The sequence below is a fragment of the Podarcis melisellensis genome (genome assembly GCF_964234715.1).
Source record: "Podarcis melisellensis genome assembly, chromosome: 11".
Lineage (NCBI taxonomy): Eukaryota > Metazoa > Chordata > Lepidosauria > Squamata > Lacertidae > Podarcis > Podarcis melisellensis.
The window spans coordinates 21,615,307-21,640,258 of NC_138543.1; the positions used below are offsets into that span (position 1 = coordinate 21,615,307).

The window sequence follows — 24,952 nt, forward strand, 5'->3', positions numbered from 1 at the left end:
CTGGATATAAGCAGGGCATAATGAGCAAAATGGACAGATGACTGTAGTGGGTTGGATGTAAAGGGTAAGAACCTAATAATTTTGTTATTTTCATCAGTTAAGATTATTCCAGTTATTTATTTGTTGCTTTTTACAAAGCAGCATAGGGAGAAATAAAAACAATGGAACATAAGGCAAAATACTAAGCACTGAATGCATACAGACAACGAAAATGGGACCCTTTCTCTTAAGGAAAGGCCACAGTAAAGATTTTAAGGCAGGAGTGGCTCCAGATCCAGCCTGCCAAGCCAATGCCAGTTGTCTGCCAGCCCCTGGCAGACTCAGGCACCTCTTCACTTTGCAAATGTGTCTCCTCTTCTTCTGGCATCACTGTTAGGTCTTACAGGCCAGTGGGGCGGGGGACAGGGAAGGAAGGAGCACACTCTCCTGCTCATGACTGGCAAGATCTCCTAATAGTAGTGCCATGCCAGCGGGAAAAGAGCCATCTTTGAAAGATAAGCTGCATCACAGCAGAAGGAAATGGTTCTATTCATCACCTGTGTGCATGTGGTGTGTGTGCATGGATGTCTGGTCTGCATGTCTGGGTTGTTGTGTATTTTATCTGCATGCATGCATATGCTTGTGTGAATGACTAACCTTCAGTGCAGCCCTTGGACCAGAAAAGGTTAGCCACCCTCTTTCTAAAGCCTTCTTGAATGTCAAAACTGAAGAGGCCAAGTGAATTTTAATTGGAAGGGAGGCCTGCAGCTGCAGGGCCACCCTCAAGAAGACCCTGTCTAAATGAAGAAACTAGGGAGGCGGCACATATTTCAGAAATTAGGAGGGGTAAAATTCTTTTAGTACAACTGTGTTCTGAAAATATGAATAATGAAAATATCACCGCTGAAGTAAGAGAAGTTATTAAAAACAATATATCTTGAAATAATCCCACCTGTCTCTGTGAAGCAACATTTTACTTGGAGTAGAAGGGAGGTTAATAGAGTGAACAAATTTTGTGCTCTTGAAGTTCCAGAACTTGATCAATCCTTCACTTCCTGCTGTGGTTGTCAGCTGGTTTAATCCATCCACGGCTACTCCTCTTATGGAGCCTTCATGAGCTTTAATTGCAAAGTAAAAGAGTCAATTAATAGTCCACCACCTTAATTTAGCATCTTTCAACTATCTGTTATTATAAAGTTATATACAGATCCTTAGCACAGCTCACAATCTAAGCACAATATAACATCCTTCAGGAATAGATAGATACAATACCACGGTTAATCATATTCACTTTCTGTCATATTTTTCCTGTAGTGCAGTACATTGTGTCCACCGTGGAACTGAGATCTAGATTAAAGCTTCCTTCCTCATTCTGCATGGCTAAACCATGCCACCAAATGCACAAGGGACACACTATCTTATGAAATTGGAACCTCAAATTTGTTAATGCAAAGACGACTTAACAACTCACTGTGCATGCAGAAGGCAGGCATGTGTATCAGAAGCATCTCCCTACTCCAGCGTGAAGTAACAATATGCACCCTTTGTTATTGCTGGTTTATTGCCATCATAATATACAGGCATGCAATGATCCATCTAGTTGTTGTCTGACCATAGCAGGGTTATTTAACCTGTGGGCCTCCAAATTTTGCTAAACTACAACTTGCTCCATCCCTGAGCAGTGGCCATAAGAGTTGGCGCTGATGAGAGTTGGAGTTCAACAGTATTTGGAAGGAGACAGGATACCCACCCCTGAGCTATAACCAAAGGTTAGTGTTGTGCTAAAGCTTCCTGCCTCTTCTCTGCAGCACATCAAATCCAAAGGCTCAATTTAATCTGCTGGCAAGATTCATACATTTGAAAATGCAGCCGGAAATTTGTCACACAGTATGTGCTGAAAAGGGCTCATTGGCTTATGCTCACCCCCTGCAATACAAAATAAAGATTGTGCAATCACATGGCAAATACTACAAATGATGTTCAGCGTAGGTGTGCGCAAACACAAGCCAGCACATCCCATTCTCTGTATAGCAGTAATAGCCATATTGTTACAGGAGAGCATTCTGAGGGTGTATTCCGATCCAGAGTCTCAACAACACTGAAACTGTTGTTAAGAGGGTAAACTCCGATGCAGCTGTCCGCTCGTGGAACAGCTTTTGATTCAGCTGAGGCACCCACTAATTTAAGATATGGGGAGGGAAATTTCACTGACACCCTGCCTCTCACTTATGCGATCTTCCAAACTGTTGTATCGGGTCCTCCAGCCTTCTAGAGCAGGCTTTTGGTGGCCACAGAGTGTTGCAGCAGAGAGACAAAAATCTCTGCCTTCCCCCCATTTTTGTACATTAGCAGGTGCCTTGGCTGGATCAAAAGACATTCCGCAACAGAAAAGGCAGCACTGGATTTCAACCAGAATGTTTTCTAAGTGCCCTATTTTCACCTTTTTCTTTGCCATAACGCCCTCTGTGAATGCCAGACTGCATGTTGTATACATCCACATGTCCTGTTGAAAGTCCAATTACAGCAAAGTTTCCGCAGGAACTGATATCTACTGCCTTTTGGGGAAAGAGAAAGAAACAAGTTTTTTTTAATAGAAGCAAATATTTGAAATCTTACTTCCAATATTTGTGATTAACAACGTCAGATTCTTAACTGTTTAAACAGACACTATTCAATACAAACTGATTCTACTTACTGAGATATTCAGATAAAGAAAAATTATTGCTATTATTGTGATTTAGCATACACTGGAGCCTCAGTTTTCGAACTTAATCCATTCTGGAAGACCGTTTCGGCTTCCAAAAAGTTCAAAAACCAAGGATCAATGGGCTGGCTGCAAAGTCAATGGGAAAAAATGAAAAGGGCTTCCAAAAAGCATGTCCAGCTTCCGAAAATCATTCGAAAACCAGAGCAGTTACTTCTGGGTTTTCGGCGTTTGGGAGCTGAAACGTTCCAAACACAGGTGTTCTGGAACCGAGGTTTGACTTTACTTACTTGCCACTTTACCCTAAAGTGTGTCAGAGCAATTTACAATGCAATAACAGAAGTTACCAGAAGTGGTAACTTCAAGGCAGGGGAAGAGACTGACCATCATTGCCTTCTCAAGCATTTGCCTTTTGCTGCTGCTGCTGCCAGTCTCCTCTGGAGTTAACGTATGAGCGGCAGTTGTATGTCACTTAGCCTGATGAGAAGTCCCTTCCCCTCTGAGCTGTAGTTAAGCCAGGCTCCCTGGTGTGCACAAAGACCAGAACGAGAACCCTTCTTGTCAGTTAACACTTGCTTTCTTTGTATTTATGTACTTAAACCTAGACTGTTTTTTTTCCTTGTAATACCGAATTTAACAGTCAAACAGCAGCAAATTGTTGATTTTTGTCATTTCTGAATTTACTGACATGCTCTCTGTATTTCATATGCTTGCATTTTGACATTTTGGATGTTTCCTGTAAGCCGCTTTGTGGAAAAGTGGCATACAAGTACACTCAACCAACCAACCAACCACAGACATACCTAACTGCCCTCCAATTAAGCCCTAAAGTCTTAGGTAAACAAGAATGGGCGCTTTCAGTGATGGCTCTCTGTTTGTGCATCTGGTTTATTAAATATATTATTGCTTTTAACAACATCAACCTATCTTGGTTATGTCATTCTGAATGATGAGCGGGTTTTTCAGAACACTTAAAAAGCAACAACAGAACTATATCCTCCAATCAGTTTTTAAAAAAACCCTTACTGTTGCATATACACCAAGAGGTCTATTTTTGCTGAAGTCTTGTGGCGTCAGTTTATGAATTCCCATTGACCCTTTCTGATAATTCCAGGTAGTACAGGTTACAAATCCTTGATGGCAAGCAATGATCCCATCCCAGTCACTTTGACGGGCCACCTCTGTAACACAATCAAAATAGGTTAAAAGGCACAACTCTTAATCAAGAAGCAATTGTCCCATGGGAAAATAGCTTTGCACACATTTTATAACAATTGTTTAGCAGTTGTTTAATTTAATACAGTGGTACCTCAGGTTAAGTACTTAATTCGTTCCGAAGGTCCGTACTTAACCTGAAACTGTTCTTAACCTGAAGCACCACTTTAGCTAATGGGGCCTCCTGCTGCTGCCGCACCACCGGAGCACGATTTCTGTTCTCACCCTGAAGCAAAGTTCTTAACCTGAAGCACCATTTCTGGGTTAGCGGAGTCTGTAACCTGAAGCGTATGTAACCCAAGGTACCACCGTACATGGTTACAGCACAAGGGTTCCATGTCTGCCATTATCCTAACTGTAAAGAGTCCGTCCAGCACAAGGAAGTCCGTCAAACGATGGAAGTTGCTCCCCAGGAGGCCACCAACTATGGATGGCTTTAAAGGAGGACTGTACAAATTCATGGTGGACTAGCCATGACGACTATGCTCTATCCCCTGCAGCCAGAGGCAGCAATGCTTCTGAATACCAACTGCTGGAAACCACATTGGGGGGGGGGGAGTGCATGAGCGCTCATGTTCTGCTCCCTAGTTTCCCACGGGCATCTGCTTGGCCCCTTTAAGAGCAGCATGCTGGACCAGATGGGCCACTGGACTGATTCAGCAGGCTCTACGTATGGGAAACTACCCACTTAACGTTGAACAGAATGAATATTGTAAGAACAACCTATAGTAGTAGTAGTAGTAGTAGTAATAATAATAATAATAATAATATTTTTTATTTATACTCCGCCCTTCCCAGCCAAGGCCGGGCTCAGGGCAGCTAACAAGCAATAATAAAATCAAGTTGAATGAATACAACTTAAAAACAAGATTAAAATACAAGATTAAAATATTGAAACATTAAAATATTAAAATGCAGCCTCATCACAGGAGGAGAAAGGAAAAAGGAAAAAGAGGGGGAGGAAATCAAATTGGCTCCAAGCCAAAGGCCAGGCGGAACAACTCTGTCTTACATGCCCTGCGGAAAGAAATCAGATCCCGCAAGGCCCTGGTCTCATGAGGCAGAGCGTTCCACCAGGCCGGAGGAACTTGTTGCACTAAGAGTAGAAAAAACAACTTAAGAGCAGCGCTGTGGAACCAGACTAGTAGTCTACGCTGTCCCGTGTCCTGCTTCCAACATCTAATTGCAGCACACTGCCACTAAGTCTAGAAGTCCCATTTCATTGTCATAGCCAACAGCCCTAGATAGTTCCGCCCTCCGTGAATTGGTCTATGCTGCTTTGAATGTGAGGTCAGCCAGCACCCATCGCAACACGACGTGGCAGCAAATGCCATAAATTAAATATACAAATAGGCCGCTAAGAATTGCACTGTAGATTTCTGTACATAGCCATTATTAGAGGAGCCTTTCATTTTCAATCTCTTCTCTATAATCACCTTCAACATGGGATTTGACCTTTTCAACCCAACTGCACAGTGAGTTAGTGTTTTCACTGAGCCATCCACCAATTACTCTTCTGGATAAGTCACAGCCACTTTGGTTCCCATCAGTGTGCATTGTTTTCCCCAATGCACGTCATTCTAGATTTACTTGGAATCTCATCAGCCACGTAAGATGCTATTCAATGGGGGCAGGGGAAGGGGGGGGGAGACTTGATGTCGTATTACCTCATTCATTCAAGACAAGCAAAGAATTACGCACCTGTAGCAAATGTTGTAATAGGTGGAAGAGCCATTGTATCATACCGGAGTCCTTTCCTTTTTGATTTCTTTTTATTTATGGAACCTTCAAGAGACGAGAAACATGACACAAATGCACGGCAGGCACTGACAGTTTGAACATATTAAGTCTTAGGGAAGGCTGTTTCCTAACTCTGCCACGACACCACCCAATACTACGTCAAAAGAAAAATTACACTGAAATTAGGATCAGGTGTTAAGTTTCAAAAGCACAAACAAACGAAAATTATAAGAAATTTCACTCATTTCAATAGAACTTTCTTTACAGAATATTATTTCCTCTGGTTCAGCATTGTTTACCAGTCATTAAACAACAAGAGTCTGAGCGCATACGAAGAGCAGCTAGAAACTGTAAGTAATCTGGGTGAACCGAGCAGCTGCACAGTATTTTAGCACCCATACAGGTTCAATATACCAAAATACCTTCACAGACATTTGATTATGCATTGCGTAGTCCCACTCACCGCGTCCTAAGCTTTTATTGAATCGCTCATGCACCGTGGAAAATGATTGCAAGGTACTATCTTGTCCTACAGGAGAACATAAAAAAAATAATGTAGGTATACCTATGCATCAGTTCATTTTAGGCAACTTTTAAATGTAAATCGTTATAGAAATTGTTGGAGAAAACCTTGCTTTTGCATCTAACGTCTCACCACTGACTTGTCTCCCCCTCCTCTCTTCTCTGGAGGATCGTCTAACCCTTCTGAGTATATTTTTTGGGGGAGGAGATGGGCTGCAGAGGAGAGGGAGGAATTCATTCTGCCAGCAGTGTGTCCTATTGGTTAATAACCAATCAACAAAGCTTGAAATTATCTCCTAATGCAGTGTTAAATTACATGGGCCCACTACTTACACAATGGTTCAGTTCCGGGGGTCTGAACACAAAGGCAAAATCGCACAAAGTCAGGAACGCCCCCCCCCGACCTCCCCCTCCCCCTGCAGGCGGAGAGCTGCTTACTAGGGTCTGCAAAGGTCGTGGGAGGGTCCTGAGTGTGAGTAAGGTGCCTTCCTTACTGGCCTCTGGGATGCTCCCAGAGCTTACACACCTCCTTCCCAGAGGCTGGTAAGGAAGGTGTGACCATGCTTTGGCGAGGTGGTATGAGGGTTCTGGGATGCTTGTAAGAGAGGAATATATAGCTGGGTGTGCTGGTGCTGGTGGGGAAATAAATAAATGAAAGATCAGAGAATGGTGGGTTTCCATGGCTCTTTATTTATTCATTCATTCATTCATTCATTCCCCCCTGCACAATGTTCTAATCACATTAAGTATTGCATGCACAACTTGTGGGCTTATTGTATTACGTTATTTTGGACAGGGGCCAACTTTTATAAGAAAACCAAGACTTCAATTTGAAATCGAAAAAGGTAAAACTATGTTCAAGATCCAACCTGCATACTGGACCAAAACCAAACAAGTCAGAGATAAATTGGCTGGCCTATGACTAATCCTTAATCACGAGAAACTGAACTTCACATGACTTGATCCAAAAACAGTATTACTCATTTCAACATAACAGGAAGCTGGGAGAATTCCTACCGGCACTGAGAATTTGCTGCCCATTTTGCCCATGATATCTGATTTTCGTTGGAGGTGCACTGTGGCCCATTCGGAATCTCAGCAATCTACCACTTCCTCCAGGGCCATCAAAGATCCATACCTATTCAACAAGTAAACAAACGCAAGAAAACAAGTGTAAAGGAAAGCAAGACTTGAAAATAAGCTTGAAGCAAAATAAATGCACAGTAATAAACCAATAAACTAGTAATATTCAGAAGCTCTGTATGTGGCCACACTCGTGTTTCATTCAAGGACATACAAAACCTTCTCCATTATTTTTGCAAATTATAGATACTTCATGCTTCCGAATACCTGATTTTAGCAAAGAAGTATTTCCTAACGTAAGTACTTGGATCCTAATCTTTGTGTTTTTTATAAGAACAGGGAACAATGCACACTAAGTGATTTTTAAAATTTTATCCAAGAGCACAAATATGCCTTTTCTTGTTAAAAGAAAACTTGTAAAAAGACTGTTCTAGATTGGGGACAGGGAGAGAAGGAGGAAGTGATTTAACGGTACATGATTGCTCATTCAAATCCTCAACCAGATTAGTGATAGTTATATCGCTAGTAATGACTGGCTTAGCAGAACTGTGCAGATTGCCTGCTGTTTCTCAACAAATGAAATCTAATTATGCAACAACGAACATAAGAGGGCATCTTACAGAAGCACCATAATGCTCTACCCGGAACAGTTTTGCACAACTACACAGTATTTTTGTTCCCAAGAACAAAAAGAAGGAGTATACATTGTGTTTCTAGGTGCATGAATTAAGTAATTAAGTATTCTATGTCTATGTTTAAATCTACGTTTGGTTTTTGCTCCTATTTATTTAATAATTATTCGCTTAGATTTATACTGTTATGCTATTTATTCAGATGTTTTGCTTATGCTGCTCTATGACCGTAATAAAATAAAGTACTTGACTAGGTGCATGAATCATCTTAGGATCATCAGAAAGGGGCAGGGGAAATCACTTTGGAAACGGAATATTAATTAGTTAAAGCCATATAACTTACCCTTATTGCATTGTCTGAACCATTGGTAATAAGAAGTGGTTCCCCTTGGACAAACGTCATACCCGAAATTGCTGTAGAATGGGCACCTCTCATCTGGCCCTGAAGTTTCTTTTCTTCTAGATCCCACAACCCAATATGCCCAACAGGACTTCCAGCAGCCATAATTGGGTGTCCATCTGATCACATGCAGAAAATAAACAAAACATAAATACAGATACCTTAAATCAAAACAAGTAAGACTGAAGAGCATACAACTGGGAAAGAAAGCCAACTAACATTAAAATAGATTGGGAGAGGGTGGAGAGGATGAGTGATTAAATCACTCACGCCACAATTTTCCTTTTCAGGCATAACAATAAACTATCGTTTGATTAGACCAGAAAAATTTCCATAAAAACTGTGCATGCAAGGGGAGAATAGAACGTTCAGAATCATCTGTGATCTTCAAGCCATCGACTGGAGGACTGTCTAAATGCAACTACAGCAAGACCAATTACCTGTACATTTCAGTCCTGGCCTTATGATAGCTTGCAACAGGTGACAAGTAGCTTATACTTAAATTTGTATTTCAACTTAAGGCTTTAACTCATGCCTGAGGTTTCTAATAAGTGCTGAAGTGTACCTGTACGGAATGATATTGCTGTTATGGGACCCCAGTCTTGTTGAAATTTCATCAGCATTTCATCAAATTTAATATTGTGCACTATGATGTAACCAGACACAAGACCTACTGCAATGACATCCACTGCTGGGGCCTGCAAAGAAAGTTATACTATTAAACAACAGCAACTTTTGATATTTTGCAACTGAGCATAAATAACCTATTAAGATTAGTAAGATTGGTAATGGTAAGATTCCATTAGAAACTTTTCCTGGGCACACCTGAATGAAATCACCAAGTTCTGAGTAAGCACACAAGTTCGTTCTAATGAGGCTTTTGTTACTTTTTAGACAAGAATGAGCTTGCTGCATCAAAGACATGCTTTTCCAATTTCAAAGCTTGTTTACTGTCATGCATTTTTATTATTGCATACTGAATAGAATGAGATGCATGTAATGATTATTCCATGGCATTATTTCCCAGTCATCTTCTAATATTTCCAAAATGGAAGGAACCTCAGAGTTCAGACTAGGTGAGATGCTAACTCCAAGATCTTGCCTGTTTCCTTCAACCTCCACAGAAGCAGCAAGAGAGGCTATCGGAGACTTCGGGTGATACAGTAGGTTTGGTCAGCTTTCATCAAAATGTTGCCATTGTGGAGGAAGGGCAAACAAATTAGTTCTACACATTTTTCCACCTACTTACATCTTTATTTGGAGTGTGTTTCACCATCTGAAGCCAGGGCAAAAGAAGCTGCGGAAGCTGTAGACTAATATTCTCTAATAATACTCTCTTTAGTAAACTTTCACTTGGATTCAATGGTGATCTGTGTACATACGCTGCACTCGTTTGGAGCGCAGGGGGGGGGGGGAGAGAGATTTATTTGACTCCCCCTCCCAACTACAGCCCACCACTCCAGAGGGTCGTTCAGAGGTCTTGATCCATGAGCATAAGTTTGCTTGTTTCATATGATTCAACCCTCTACCTCTAACTTAACACATTCTTTGATTATAACAGGCCACAGAACTTACTGTATTAACACTAAAGCCCAGTTTCCAACACCTTGCAAGCCTTTGTGCAAACCTTATTGTCATTCCTATCAAATATATGAATGCACAGCAAGGGAACATACATTCAGGGCCACACCACTCACAGTATACATAACATTTTAATTACAACTCTTCCACCTAAGAGTGGACGTTTGGATGAAATCAAATTTTGGATGCATATATTTAGCACTAACCTCACTGGGGCTTACTTCCAAACAGCCTTGCGTAAAACCTACTAGTATATAATTTGGGACACTGACACCATTCTAATTAAGTTCAAATAGAAGTGTTTAGAAGCAGAGCACAAGTAATGAGCTCCATACAGATGGAATTCTTAAAAAAAAAAAAAGCTACAATACATGGTCCCAAGATTACTACATTTTAAGAATATGTGATTTGTGGACCATGGTTTAACAGTCTAAACCCAAACATACTGCGTTAATTTAAAAAAAATCCATTAAATGGAACAGAACTTACTTCTAGATAAGGGTGTGTAGACTGAAGCCTGCATGTGATTGTTCCATTTCTATTCTAGTGCTAATTTTTAGCATAGACTTTTTGAATGAATTTCAGATTGGCAAGAGCCAGGTTCATTTATTTAAAGAAAAATCCCCTACATCTATTTTATTTTTGCAACGCCACTAGCAATATACTACAGGCCAAATATACAGTGTTTTCAAGAGTACTGACATGTACATTGACTTTGCTTACTACAGTCTGTCATTCAGAATCCTGCAATAGTAGTAGTAGATCTGCTAATATGAACTAGAAATTAAGGGACAGGCTTAGCATTGTGGGCTATACCTATTTGATCTAGCAGAGAACATTAATAAAGCAATCTGAAAATAACTATCAAGGAACAGTATGTAATTGTCGCTGGGTTGAAACCAGAGATAAACCTGCAGAAGGTAATTGGAGCTGCCACTCACAGAAGGTGTTTTCACTTGATTTTCCATCACCTTCCCCCTCAGTCCAAACTATTTAGCAGGGTTCCCCAAACCTAGGAAAAGCCTTTTTAGAAGGGCAGACCGGCAGGAAGAGGAGGTGCCAGGAAGCTCATTTTTTGCTCACCACCTTCTGCAGACTGATCTCTGGATCCAACCCTCTATACATTCACACGCTTACCTGTTGAAGGACTGTCACTCCTGCTCCCCAGCCAGGAAATGTATATAAAAGTTTGCTTGGGTAGTGGGGAGAAAAAGAGGTTAGTGAATTTTCAAGCCACAAAACAAAACTACATCAGAATGGATATTAAACACAAAACCAGCATTTGCAGAAAAAATACTTAAAACTTCTGGGGTGCTATTTATTGGGGGGGGGATACTACTAGCATTGTCTTAGACCCCAAGACTTAGACCCCAGGAAACTCCACTCATGCGAAGTGCCTCTGCCCAATCTTAGCCAATTCCCACTTCCACAGGATCCCTCTGTCCTCATAGCATTCCCTTCAGAAGAGCTCCTTTCTTGTAGAGACCCTGGAGCCTGCACTGGGAAACAAGGGAGAGGAAAGCTACGGCGGTTCCATCTTCTCACAGTTGTCAGGGCCATTGTCTCTATGCAAAGACACCCCTACTACACAATACTCATCAATGTCACCAATAGGTGCATAGTGCAAGTCTCATTTAAATAAAACTAAACAAGGAAAATAGTGCTCGTGACTTTGGCCCATATTTTTTAGATCAAAACTACGTAACCCTTCTACTGTCGTAGAAACATAAAACAAATTTCATGCTGACTTCAAATATTCTCAGTTATTTGAAGAGGCTCATTGCTAAACATGTCCTTCAGTATAGCTTTAGTTTGAGAACCACTAGCATGCGATTGTTTCACTTATGGCCATATTTACAATTTAGTCTGTTAGAATCAAACAACATTGGAAGATTGTCCACCTCCAATCCATCAGCGCTCTGCATTAATTCCACATTTTACGGGAGTAAATGACTGATAACCAGGCTAATACATTTGTAATTTGGGTCAGGAAGTTGGGTGGGGGGAGAGACATGCTCTTACTTGGATTTTACATTCCACAACTGTAGATTTCCTTGTTCACTACCAAGAAGAATTTTATTCAAATAGGTACTTGGGTGCATAATTGCAGAAACAGCAAACACTGTCTTATCAAAATTCATCTGCAAGTATTCTTCTGTAGGAGAAAGAAGAGCATTAGCTGCCATATATGCTACAAATATGTTTTAAAAATTTATTTCTCTGAATAGTTATGACTTTAAAAAGGGTCAAATATTACCTTCTGACTGTACATCCCAAATAATGAGAATGTTATCACGATCAACAGAAATCAAATGATCCCCAAATGGCAGTATAAGGTGAACATCTGCTCTGTGACCTTTGTAAGTGTGAACCACCTGCAATTCAAAGTATCTCAGTTATTTCCTTAGAGGTATGAAATCATATCTGGACATGAAGTGCCTTCAGCACTATTTAGCACAGGTATAGGAAGCCTGCGGCCCTCCAGATGTTATTACTTCAACTCTGATCTGTTCCAGCCATAGTGAGGGATGAAAGGAAAGGCACAGGTTCCCTGACATTGATTAGGTGGAAAGGCAGAATACAAGCATAACATACAGCCCAAACTAGATTCAAGTCATAATATGACCCATACAACATCCCAGCTGTACCAGTTTCTAGAATTAATATTTTAAACACTTCCAAACGTAAACCAGATATTGACTGTAACATCATACTAAGGTTTCAGAGCAACTCCAGCCCACCTTTGAGATATGCAGGAGCAAATCACCCATACATTAATAGTACAGCACCCATATCCTGAATACAAATGTATACTCAAAAGCAAGTTCTATAGAATTCTGTGAACTACTCCCAGGTTTGTGGATACAGGTTTGCAGCCTAAACACTTTCAGGATCAGATACAAATTGGTATATCTGGCATAATAATTATACAAACCTCTTTGTTCCGAGCAAAAGCATGGAGAAGACTGCCACAAGATGCAAAGACCAACATTCTGTCGGCTGCCAAACAGGTAATGTCCTGTGGCAAAGCATTGCCTAAAAGATAAGGAAAACAAAAAGAGCAAGCTCTGTCAATTTTAAAGTACATACAGTAAAGAAGACACATTGTGATGGATTGATAATTTCCCTCAACGTTGCAGTATACTGAATATCAATTGCTACTAGAAACACACACACACACAAAATGTTGACACATGCTTAGAACTAAAACACACAATTTACTGTGTGCTCCATCAGTAAGAATGACCAGAAGGCACATTCATTTGAACAGGACTTAAAACACAAAGATTACTTGGACACAAGTTCCTCCAGTGCATGGTGGAAGGGCAATAAATTTTAATTTATTATTATTACTCCCAAGTAGAGTCAGTTAAGATGTCCAATTAAACTTGGGTACAAAATACCCCATTTTGTAGTGGATTTTACAACTTTTAGCAATGATTTTTGTACATAAACAGTATTCACCGCAACTTACAATTTGTAAAGAAACATACAAAACTAAACCACATATTAAATGCACATACATAGAACAATATACTTACTAACAGCAACTAAGCCTAGTCTCTTCACCTGCAATAAAAGCATAATATTTTTTAGAAAAATAGTTCAGTATTACAATTATTAGACAAGCTATAAATGTTTCTGGAGAAAGAGACTAATGTGCATGAAAGATGGGCATAGTTATTCATGAAATAACTGCTGTAGTTAGAAAAGTTATAATAGTAATGGAACTGGCCCCTTGTTAAATCTGTGGAAAAACACCCCTTTAATGAAATTCAGCTGCACTTTTTCAGATTTACACGCACCATGATATGAAAACATTTTATGTTACACAACAGCTGCAGTCCCATTCATTTTGGAAAGGATGTGAAAATGAGGATTATCTTGAGTGATATAGAATAAATTATTTTGTATAGCTGCAAGTCAAATGTTATGCAACAGCACAAGCCCCACTCCTTCCGTAAAGGATGTGAAAATGAGGATTATATTGAGCAGCAACAAAAATCCAAGTCACATTTCTCGCTTCCTTTCTCAGTAATGTATTTATGTTCCGATTCCCACTCCTTCCTCTTAATTTAGAAATTACAGCCAATTTGGAAGTTCATCAAGTTGCTATGAATGAATTAATCTTTATTTCCGTCAGCCATCGGCCATAGCAATAAAAGAACAACGCAATATACAAAGAACAGAAAGAAAAGTCAATTATATAAAACACACATTATGGTCCTGAATCAACAGTCACAGAGTGGACCTTATTTTGATTGCCCCAGCTAAAAACCTTGCAACCTTTGCTGTCATCTGCTCATCTTGATCTGCCAAGAGAAAGGACACTGTGGCAGTGGTTGGGCGACCCAGAATGAACAATAAAAGAGAGGTGATAATCTCATTCTTCAAGTCTTTATAAAAAGTGCAAGTGCTACTGATTCAGTACTGCCATCTCCAAAGGGACAGAAGCGTTTTTCATGTGGAATCTGTTGGAATCGTTCCACAATAACTGCCGAGGGCTATATTTTTGGAATTGCTAGGTTGTGCAGATAGGGTGCCAGAAAGTCGAAATGGGAAGGTGGAAAATAGTCATACCATGGGCAAAATTTCCTTACTGTGGCCAAGTTGTTCTGACACTTGATATCATTAGGCACTGACAGATTAGACTGTTTGCTTTACTAAAACCCAAGGTGAGTGAGTAGCTATTGTGGTGATAAACCACAAGAGTGAAGTTTTTGACAGACAATTTTAGACCAGGCACTCTTGTGACAATCTTGTAGCACTAGGGATATTAGACGGGGGATTTGAGTGTCCTATTCCAGATCCGTTATTCTACCGATGGAAGATTAGCCTCTAGGCCAGGGGTCAGCAAACTTTTTCTGCAGGGGGCCAGTCCACTGTCCCTCAGACCTTGTGGGGGGCCGGACTATACTTTGGGGGGGGGGGAGAGATGAACGAATTCCTATGTCCCACAAATAACCCAGAGATGCATTTTAAATAAAAGGACACATTTTACTCTTCTAAAAAAACCAAAGCTGATTCCTGGACCGTCCGCGGGCCAGATTTAGAAGGCGATTGGGCTGGGATCCGGCCCCCAGGCCTTAGTTTGCCTACCCATGCTCTAGGCGCAATGATGCATTTGGGACACAGGGTGGAACAGAAAAAAATTGCCTTAAGAACTTTTGATTGGACAGCTTCCGTAGAACGAAGCTAAGTGCCAGTCCAAATCTGAGCCCCATATAATAAATGTGCTAGGGGTTTAGCTTGGAACACTTCAAGGACTGTTTGCCACCTTTTGTGTGGAAAAAACGTGTCAGAATTTTGGTGCTCTTTCTGTTGTACATTTCTGGTTGCTAATGAAGAATGGCATGATGTAACAGCCTTTCACTATGGTTTGTCCTTTGTATCGGATATTAAGAGGTATGCAGCGTCCAAACATGGAGGTTCCGTGTAGCCATAACCACTTTCACACTTTTCTCCTTTATGATTTTGTCTAACCTTCCATAAAGTTGTCAGCTGAACGACACCATGCTTGGAGCGAACTACTACCACAAGTAGAACAAAATCCTTTCACGCCTGGAGCAGGCAAAATGCACTGGGTGTGCACCCCACTGAATCACGAAGCTCACTGGGTGACCTTAGGTCACACACAGCTGCTTAGTGTAGCCTGTCATGAAGGTAAAACGGGGAGGGGGAAGAACCGTGAGAAGCCACCTCAAGCTTCTTAAGTGGAAAAGTATGATGCATTTTTTTTATAAAAAAAAAAGGTTTCCCCTACAAATCTCCCTCATTTGAGGCTTTACTTGGAAGTTTCCAATTCTCTTATGAAGCTACTGAAGATAAGGACCGCCACATTCAGTGGCAGTACACCCCATAAGGTAAATCGGCATTGGGTGACAAAGAAACTCTCATTTTTTAAGCTTCCCTTATAGCTGAACTCGAAGGGACGCAGGTGGCGCTGTGGGTTAAACCACTGAGCCTAGGGCTTGCAGATCAGAAGGTCGGTGGTTTGAATCCCCGCGACAGAGTGAGCTCCCATTGTTCGGTCCCAGCTCCTGCCAACCTAGCAGTTCGAAAGCACATCAAAGTGCAAGTAGATAAATAGGTACCACTCCAGCGGGAAGGTAAACGGTGTTTCCGTACGCTGCTATGGTTCACCAGAAGTGGCTTAGTCATGATGGCCGAATGACCTGGAAGCTGTACGCCGGCTCCCTCGGCCAATAAAGCGAGATGAGCGCCGCAATCCCAGAGTTGGCCACGACTGGACCTAATGGTCAAGGGTCCCTTTACCTTTATATTGAACTCAGTTGTTTGACTCTAAACCAGTGTTTCCCAACCTTTGGGGGGGGGGGCTATGCCCAACCTAAGCATCTCTAAAACCCATTTCACTGGGTGCCCAAGAAACTCTCCTCATTTTTTAAGCTTCCATATGGCTGAACTCAGTTGTCTGGGCCTAATCAGTGTTTCCCAACCTTTTTTTCCCTTCTGGCCATGCCCCACCTAAGCATCTCTAAAACCCTGATGCACACATACACCTGGTGACATATAATTCCTATTGTTCAAAAAGCAAACTCCTATTCTCGTGAAGCCTAAAAGGCCACTATTCACTGTTAATAACCCATTCTCGAATTGCCACCAGACCCCCTCCCCGCCCTTAAATATCACATTTTTCCCTCTCTGTGGGGCGTGTAACCCACGTTGGGAACCACGGGCAGCCTAAACAAAACACCTGCAACTCTTTCAGCCTCTCAACTAATGGTTTTTTTTGGGGGGGGGGTTAAGGGAAGCATGTTCAATTTATGCCCACCGACCCCGCCCCACTCTCCCCACACTTTCTGCCCACACTTTCTGATTTCTGCACTTTCTGCTTTCTTCACGCAGCAAGCAGGTTGAAACACGAAAGATACCCCCCGTGTCCGGTGTTTTGGGGTGGGACTCACGTTGTACGTGTGGAAGCTCTTCCCCACCGCGGTGACCAGGTAGAACTCCCGGTGGCGGCGGTGGAAGCGCACCACGTGCGCCAAGTGGTTGGAGTAGAGGCCGAGCGCGCGGAAGCCCGCGAACAGAGCGCTGCCCCCCTCGCGGCTGCTGCCCTCCGACGACATCGCCTTCCTTTGCGGGGGGGGGGGAGGAGGACGACCACCGGCACGCGACCACCAACCGCCCCGGACTACGTTCCTCGCTGCGCGTGCCGCACGCTCGGCGCGGAAGAAAAAAAACCCGGCGTCCCCGCTACTTCCGGCCCTTGTGTACCTTTGCAAAAGTGGCTCGGCTTGGCATCACGCGCTGGGCACTTTAGTTCCCTCCCCGAGGCGAGCGGGATCCCCTGCTTTCCTAGGCAGTGCTTGGCAACGATGCAGGGCAGACACGTTGCGTTTGGGTCCCGATGGCTTTTCCAATAAAGAGGAGGGAAAAAAGGGGGGGAGCCATTTACGCATAAGCTAAACAAGCTATAGGTTAGGGCCCCACTCTCTTGGGGGCCCCCAAAAAATTTAAAGGGGGGAAAAACTGGATGTACATTTCCAAAATATAAGATAAAAAAACAAATAAAATAAAACCTACTTGCAGCAACAGTGTTTTGTGTTGTGTAGGCTCCTATGTACATATTTAGTTATGTGCAAATGGCTTTGTTGTTGTTTAGTCGTTTAGTCGTGTCCGACTCTTCGTGATCCCATGGACCAGAGAACGCCAGGCACCTCTGTCCTCCACTGCCTCCCGCAGTTTGGTCAAACTCATGCTGGTAACCTCGAAAACACTATCCAACCATCTCGTCCTCTGCCGTCCCCTTCTCCTTGTGCCCTCCATCTTTCCCAACATCAGGGTCTTCTCCAGGGAGTCTTCTCCCTGGAAGCAAATGGCTAAAGCAAATGGCTTTAGATACCTATTAAAGGTAAAGGGACCCCTGACCATTAGGTCCAGTCGTAGCCGACTCTGGGGTTGCGGCGCTCATCTCGATTTACTGGCCAAGGGAGCCGGCATACAGCTTCCGGGTCATGTGGCCAGTATGACCAAGCCGCTTCTGGTGAACCAGAGCAGCACATGGAAACGCCGTTTACCTTCCCGCCACAGTGGTACCTATTTATCTATTTGCACTTTGACATGCTTTCAAACTGCTAGGCTAGCAGGAGCAGGGACCGAGCAACGGGAGCTCACCCCGTTGCGGGGATTCAAACCGCCGACCTTCTGATCGGCAAGTCCTAGGCTCTGTGGTTTAACCCACAGCGCCACCCGCATCCCTAGATACCTATTATAGGTCCATAAATTACCATATAGCATATATTCAACACAAAAAACCAGCGGCAATTTGTTGTTGACAAAGGACAGCTGGACATATAAAGGGCCCCATTACCTTCAGTAGCTTAGGGCCTCATCAAATCTTAATCTGGCCCTGAAAATGACCATTCAGTCTTTCCAATGAGTTTTCTCTCTTTCATTAGAATATGTACTTATGAGCATAGAATAGGTTTTATGCCGTTTTAAACTTCTGTGACTTTTCCCCTAAGAAAAGGGGGTTGTAATATTGTGGGGGAGCTTGCCATTGATTGATTGATTGAATTTATATACTGCCCTATACCAACAGGTCTCAGGGCGGTTCATAGAAAAGATCATGGCAATTCCTTTTATTTGTTGTCGACCTCATACTCTCCGATGAAAATAGGGACGTCCTAAGGATAAAGCGGGATATACTGGGATCACATCAGAAACTGGGACAGCTTCTGTAAATCCAGGAGTGTAGCTGGATGATAAAATAAATTTTAAAAAAATTCTTACCTGCACTGATGATAGTCATTGTTTGGATGGGGGGGGGTGGAGCTTTTATCCATTTCCGCAGTCACACAATCAATCAAGCAAAACAAAAAAAATTCCTTCCAGTAGCACCTTAAAGACCAACTAAGTTAGTTCTTGGTATGAGCTTTCGTGTGCATGCACACTTCTTCAGATACACACGAAAGCTCATACCAAGAACTAACTTAGTTGGTCTTTAAGGTGCTACTGGAAGGAATTTTTTTTGTTTTGACTATGGCAGACCAACACGGCTACCTATCTGTAAATCAATCAAGCAGTAGCTGAGCTGAGTTCCACACAGTCACAAAAACAAATTAACCGAAAAAGCCTCAAAAACAAAAACGCAAAATAAATAGCAAAGACAAAAGCGCCAAACTTAATCCATTCCAGAAGTCCATTTGACTTCTGAAATGTTCGAAAAGCAAGGTACGGCTTCTGATTGGTCCAGGTGCCCCGGAAACGATTGCCGACGGCTGCATCGGATGTTCAGCTTCCGAAAAGCATTCGAAAACCAGAACACTTTCTTCAGGGTTTTCAGCGTTTGATAACCAAAGTGTTTGAGAACCAAGGTACCACTCTACTGGTTTAAAGCCCTATATGGCTCACAGTGGCGTAGCGTGGGGGGTGCAGGGGGGGCCAGCCGCACCGGGCGCAACATCTGGGGGTTAGGGTTAGGGGGCGCAAATCCACAGGTTAGGGGGTGCAAATTACTTGCCTGGCCCCGGGTGCTGACAACCCACGCTACGCCACTGATGGCTCAGGACTGAATCTCCCCATATGAACCAATCTGCATCCTCTGCGCTTCACTAGAGGACTTTCTCCATGTGCCCCTCTTTAAAGGAGTTGTGGAGGGTGGCCATATTACAGCAGGGCTTTTCACCCGTGCTCAGCCCATCTGTGGAACGATCTCTGTGGAAGGATGTGTCTGGCACCATCATTGTCAGTCTTTGACTTTGGAATCTTTTTCTTCACTGAGACTTTGGTAATTAAGTTACCTCCTACACTGATGTTCATCTTTTAATGGGGTGAGTAGGGCTTATCCTTAGTAAATTGTTGGATGAACATTTTATTCATTTTGCATTGTTCGTTGTTTTACATTTTTTTTAAAAAAAATTAAATGGCTTTTATTTATTGCATTTTATCTTGTTAAATTGTTTTGAGATGTGGTATAAAGAAATTGACAAATGTAATAGTAATAACAACAACAGAGTCCAAGAATAGTTGAGTTGGGATACCAAGGGTCATCTAGTCCAACCCCCTGCAATGCAGGAATAACAGCTAACAATAATAGTAATAAGACAGATCACATGCACCGTCATCTAGCATGGAGAATACTACTACTAAACTCAGTGCTGGATTTAGGCATCTAAGCAGAAGCTCTATTCAAAGCACACTGTTTCATGCTGATGTCCACTGTTTGATCATAAAGACTAACCTGTAAATTTGTTTATTTGTTTTGCCTTCAATGGGAAAAAGCTGGTTTTAAAAAGGTGAATACAGGCAAAGTGGTTTGATTGACTCCATGGGTTTCCTTATTCCCTGACACAAATTGCACAAGATTGTTCACAACTCAGTGTACTGTACATTGCAAAACATTTCATCAAAGCATTTTTATTTATAAAAATATAGACCTCTGACTCATACAGAAAACATATAAGCAGTGTACAGCAAATATAAAACCACAACATAAGGCAAATATAAAAGCAATAAACAAAAACATAAGGAGCTGGACACTCACATAAAAGTTATCCCACTGAATTGGTTGTTGTAACAGTAAGTTATCAAAAGGCATCGAAAAATGGATGACAACGGTGCCTGGAAAATTTCTATTAGCAGGGCATTCCAGGTGGGGTAAATGCTCAATTTCTCACAGATATCATTTGGACCTCATTCACACATGGGTAGATTAACAGCATTGCTCCAGTAGATCTCAGTGATCAAGCTGTTCTTAAGGGCTTTGCACATTGATACAATGACCTTGAACCTAGCCAGTAATTTATTGTTTGAAATATTACTATAAAATAAATTAACACCATCAAATATGAGCCTTGTAAAATGTATGCTGTCTATTAAAAAAAAACCCCACAGTTTGAAATGTTCACAAAGAATAAATTAACAGCATTAAAAAAATAAACCTTTATAATGCATAAAGTCTGAACGCTTGCAGTTTTTAGTACTGATTCATTCACTCAAGGTGCTGTATTAACATTTCAAATCCGCATATAGCTGTTCCACATTTCCTCAAGTTCCTTGGATGTGTGAGTCCCACATTTCTCTTTTCTCTGCATGATACACTTTGTGGTGTTCCGAAATCTGACTTCAACATTCCGAGATCCATTGTTCTGTTGGGCAAAAAAATCATATAGTATTAATTACCGTATTTTTTGCACCATAACACTCACTTTTTTCCTCCTAGAAAGTAAGGGGAAATGTCTGTGCGTGTTATGGAGGAAATGCCTACGGGTGGCATGCCTACACATTTTCCTCCTCTAAAAACTACATGCGTGTTATGGTCGGGTGCGTGTTATAGAGCGAAAAATACGGTACTCATTTTTAATGACAAATGTAGTTCTTAGTGAACAAGTAGAACTGGATCCAGGAAGTGCTAATTTCTTTTTGATTCAGTAATGATTGATGGTGTACTGGAATTACATGATTGCTCTATCAGGTTCTCTTTGAAACCTTAATTGGTATTATCCCCCTGTCAGTTTATTGTTAATTTACTAAAACATTGAGTAAGCAGCACATTCTTCTCTCCCTGGATATAAAATTATATATACAGTGGTACCTCGGGTTACATATGCTTCAGGTTACATACACTTCAGGTTACAGACTCCGCTAACCCAGAAATATTGCCTCGGGTTAAGAACTTTGCTTCAGGATGAGAACAGAAATCGTGCAGCGGCGGCGCAGTGGCAGCAGGAGGCCCCATTAGTTAAAATGACGCTTCAGGTTAAGAACAGTTTCAGGTTAAGAACGGACCTCCAGAACGAATTAAGTACGTAACCAAAGGTACCACCGTATCAACTTTGTCACAGTTTCTATGTTACAAACTCTTTCAACTAATGGCTATTCAACTATGGTTTGTGCTATTCTTTCTGGTGGCTAATATGCAGTACAGTATACAGAAAAAAAGGCATCTCAAGTCCTTTACACTTTAATGTACACTCACTGAACAAAGAAGAGGGGAAATGAAGTGAAGGAAGGTGCTGTCAAATTTGTATATGACTTTTTTACTAAGATGAGCACAATGACCCTTGTGGCACCTTAAAAGGTAAAGGTACCCCTGAACCATTAAGTCCAGTCGTGTTTGCGGTCTCTTCTCGCTTTACTGGCCAAGGGAGCCGGCGTTTGTCCGCAGACAGCTTCCGGATCATGTGGCCAGCATGACTAAGCCACTTCTGGCGAACCAGAGCAGCGCATGGAAACGCTGTTTACCTTTCCGCTGGACTGGTACCTTATTTATCTACTTGCACTTGGCGTGCTTTTGAACTGCTAGGTTGGCAGGAGCTGGGACTGAAGAACGGGAGCTCACCCCGTCGCGGGGATTCGAACAGCCGACCTTCCGATCGGGAAGCCCCGATCTGTGGTTTAGACCACAGTGCCACCCGTGTCCCTGTGGCACTTTAAAGACTACCAATTTTATTATGGCCTAAGTTTTCATAATCATTATTCATTAATTTATATCACAATGCCAAAATAGGCTTCTAGGCATTTACAAGGCAACGTGCCCAGGTGTTCCTTGACGACACCTCATCAGATGCATAAAATGTTACCCTGGTTTGCAAACAGTAGTACTGTAGTTAGCAAGAAGGAATGTTCACCTGGCTTTCCATCGGTGAGCATCACTGCCAGTTACCAAGAGGGAAAGGCAGCCAAGAGCTCAGCATGGTTTGGATGCAGAAGTGAAGCCAATCCAATGTTCCCGCTGCCACACCCATGCTGCATTGAGCTCCCTGCTTCCTCCTTCTCAGTAACCAGCTGTGACGCTCAACATAAGGAAGCCACTTGAGCAACACGATACCACTGACAGCTACTGGTTGCAGGTATCATACCTGATAGATAATGCTGGAGAGGAAGCAGTGTTTGTGGAGGATGTTGGCACCAATGACATTGGGGAAGGTTTGGGAAGTAAAATTTACGTTACTAGAGAGAATGTCGTCAGCCAGGACTTTCAAGGCAGCTTTCTCTGGAATGCTACTGGATTTAGAAAGGTGCAGTAGTGTAGTCTCAATACACGGATGCAACAGTGGTGTTGAGTCAAAGGGCACCGAGTCCAGCAATCTAGAAATTCAAAAAGGGGCAGACTTCTCCACTTAATTGTTGTGGGTGGTGATAATTTAGTACTGGGAGCATGCTATCATCCAGCTAACCAAAATGTTCAGGGGAGAATCTGAGAGGAAGAATGAAACCAAGGAAGCATCCAAAAGAGGAAAGGTAGGAATGGGTGATTTCACATAGTGTGTGCTAATCACCACAAAGAGGTAAAATGTCTACATATCCACAATGCTGTGCCCTAGAACTGACTAGCAAGCTGTAGGTGCTTTAGAACTGATTGGGAACAATGAACAGATTGCTATTAAACTCAGTTGTATATGCAAATGGACAATTGTCCCCAAAATCAAACATAGCCACTTTTGACTTTAAAAGCAGAAACTTCCCCCTTTGACTTTAAAAGCGGAAACTTCCCCCAAAGGGCAGGCCATTATGCCCTCCAGGTTGCCATAAAACACAATACAGTATTAGATTTGCAAGCTGCATCTAAACAATAGGCTTGGGCAGGCTGTGTCGTCCTCTTATATACCTGCTGGGATTGACAAAGTTGCCTCTGATTGGTTATCATTTAACTCTCATGGGAAATAATTAGCATCACCCGTCATGTGCATGGATGTTGCCGAACCAATTAACCAACTAGAAGGATTACTGTTAATAGCACCAGTTTTCCTATACTGTAACTTTATATTGCTGAATATGGGCAGGCCTATTCACTATGATGTGAGTGAATAGGTGCCAATGCCCAGGATACTCGATCACCCACACAATTTCCCATGTGAAGGGGCCAGGCAGCCACAAATTTTGGTGCCAGGGCCATGCACGCTGCATGGCACCCATGGACGCAGGGCCAAGCTGGCACTCTTGCGTGAGTGTATCACAAGCATACACACACTTGCATTTTTTAAAAGAGCAATCTAAGAATTAGCAGTTGATCAAAGCAGAACTTATAGAACACCAATCACACTCATAGCTGTCAACGTTTTCCTTTTTTTAAAGGGAAATTCCCTTATTCCGAATAGGATTCCTCGCAAGAAAAGAGAAAAGTTGACAGCTATGCACACTAGATTAGAAAAGTGGTCTGTCGCTGTTGCGTGATTGCCCCTGGAGGGCTTTAACGCTCCCCCACCGCAGTGCATTTGCCCAAGGCAATCGCCGAATCATGCATGAGCAAACGTGGGTTAGCACATGACTTTATTTCCACGATTGGCATCAGTTACGCCCGGGCTCGGCCCTAACGCACGCAAGCACAGCTCCAAGCATCTTTGAAAAGAGACAGCTTCTTTTTTTTCCCTTCCTCACCACAAATATTCCCTTTCCATCTGGGATTAGGAAGCACGGCTCCTAGATCACACACCGTTACTTCCACGCAAGCCTTGCGCCCCCGCACCTCTCGGGTCAGAACTTAAACTCCAGCCAAAGCCCGGTCCGGTGCCAAGTGCCGTCTAAGCAGGGAGAAACTGTGAAGAACCGCGCGCTAAGGAGCGCAAACTGCAGCCCTGCACACCTGCTTGCCCCAAGCGGTCTGTGTGTGTGTGTGTGTGTGTGTGTGTGTCTGTGTGTGTGTGTCTGTCTGTCTGTCTGTCTGTCCCGTCCCCTGTTCTTACCTCGGAGTAGCCTCCGCAGTTTCCCTCCAGGAGCGCAACAGTCCCTTTCCAGAGAACTAGGTGCTGCTTGGAGACGCACGATTTCGTAAAGCTGTGGATGCAAGCCAGCATCGCGCCCCGCTGCTTCCAGCGGCAGGAGAGAAAGCAAAAGGGAGAAAAATTGGCACGTTAGTGACGCAACGCCTTGTCGGGAGAAGGGAAACGGCTCATAGCTGCCAGCCGGCACCGCCTCCCGTCCGCGCCCTGGGTGCAGATCCTGCCAACAACGGCAAAGAGAGGTCCTTTCCCGGCGCGCATTGGAAGAGAGGGCGTCGAGGGCGCGTCATTCTGCGGGTTCAGGAAGAGGTCGGCGGTTTCCGGGCAAGGAGGGGATGCTTAGGGAATGCGGAGAAATGTAGACCATTCCCCCCCGTTTCTGAAGCTCGCGTTTATTGCTCAGGTATTA

At 42.7% G+C, this 24,952-nt stretch overlaps 1 protein-coding gene and 1 long non-coding RNA gene across 2 annotated transcripts in view; both read right to left on the reverse strand.

Moving 5' to 3' along the window:
• WDR36 (WD repeat domain 36) overlaps positions 1-17,036 on the reverse strand; it is a 31,955-nt gene extending 14,919 nt beyond the window's left edge. The window contains exons 1-14 of the mRNA XM_081930492.1: positions 16,783-17,036; positions 13,399-13,426; positions 12,792-12,892; positions 12,114-12,231; positions 11,879-12,011; positions 10,994-11,048; positions 8,841-8,973; positions 8,219-8,394; positions 7,178-7,298; positions 6,102-6,167; positions 5,600-5,683; positions 3,710-3,864; positions 2,420-2,534; positions 932-1,097 (exon numbers count right to left, since the gene is read on the reverse strand). Coding sequence (XP_081786618.1) covers positions 932-1,097; positions 2,420-2,534; positions 3,710-3,864; positions 5,600-5,683; positions 6,102-6,167; positions 7,178-7,298; positions 8,219-8,394; positions 8,841-8,973; positions 10,994-11,048; positions 11,879-12,011; positions 12,114-12,231; positions 12,792-12,892; positions 13,399-13,426; positions 16,783-16,947 — 1,616 coding nt within the window. The 5' untranslated portion in view covers positions 16,948-17,036. The remainder of the gene's footprint in view (positions 1-931; positions 1,098-2,419; positions 2,535-3,709; positions 3,865-5,599; positions 5,684-6,101; positions 6,168-7,177; positions 7,299-8,218; positions 8,395-8,840; positions 8,974-10,993; positions 11,049-11,878; positions 12,012-12,113; positions 12,232-12,791; positions 12,893-13,398; positions 13,427-16,782) is intronic.
• Positions 17,037-20,223: 3,187 nt separating this feature from the next.
• Positions 20,224-24,716, reverse strand: LOC309379958. Its single transcript, XR_014172694.1, has 2 exons — positions 24,508-24,716; positions 20,224-20,970 (listed from the first exon to the last, which is right to left on the reverse strand). It is a non-coding gene; the product is annotated as an uncharacterized lncRNA (long non-coding RNA).
• Between the last annotated feature and the right edge of the window lie 236 nt (positions 24,717-24,952).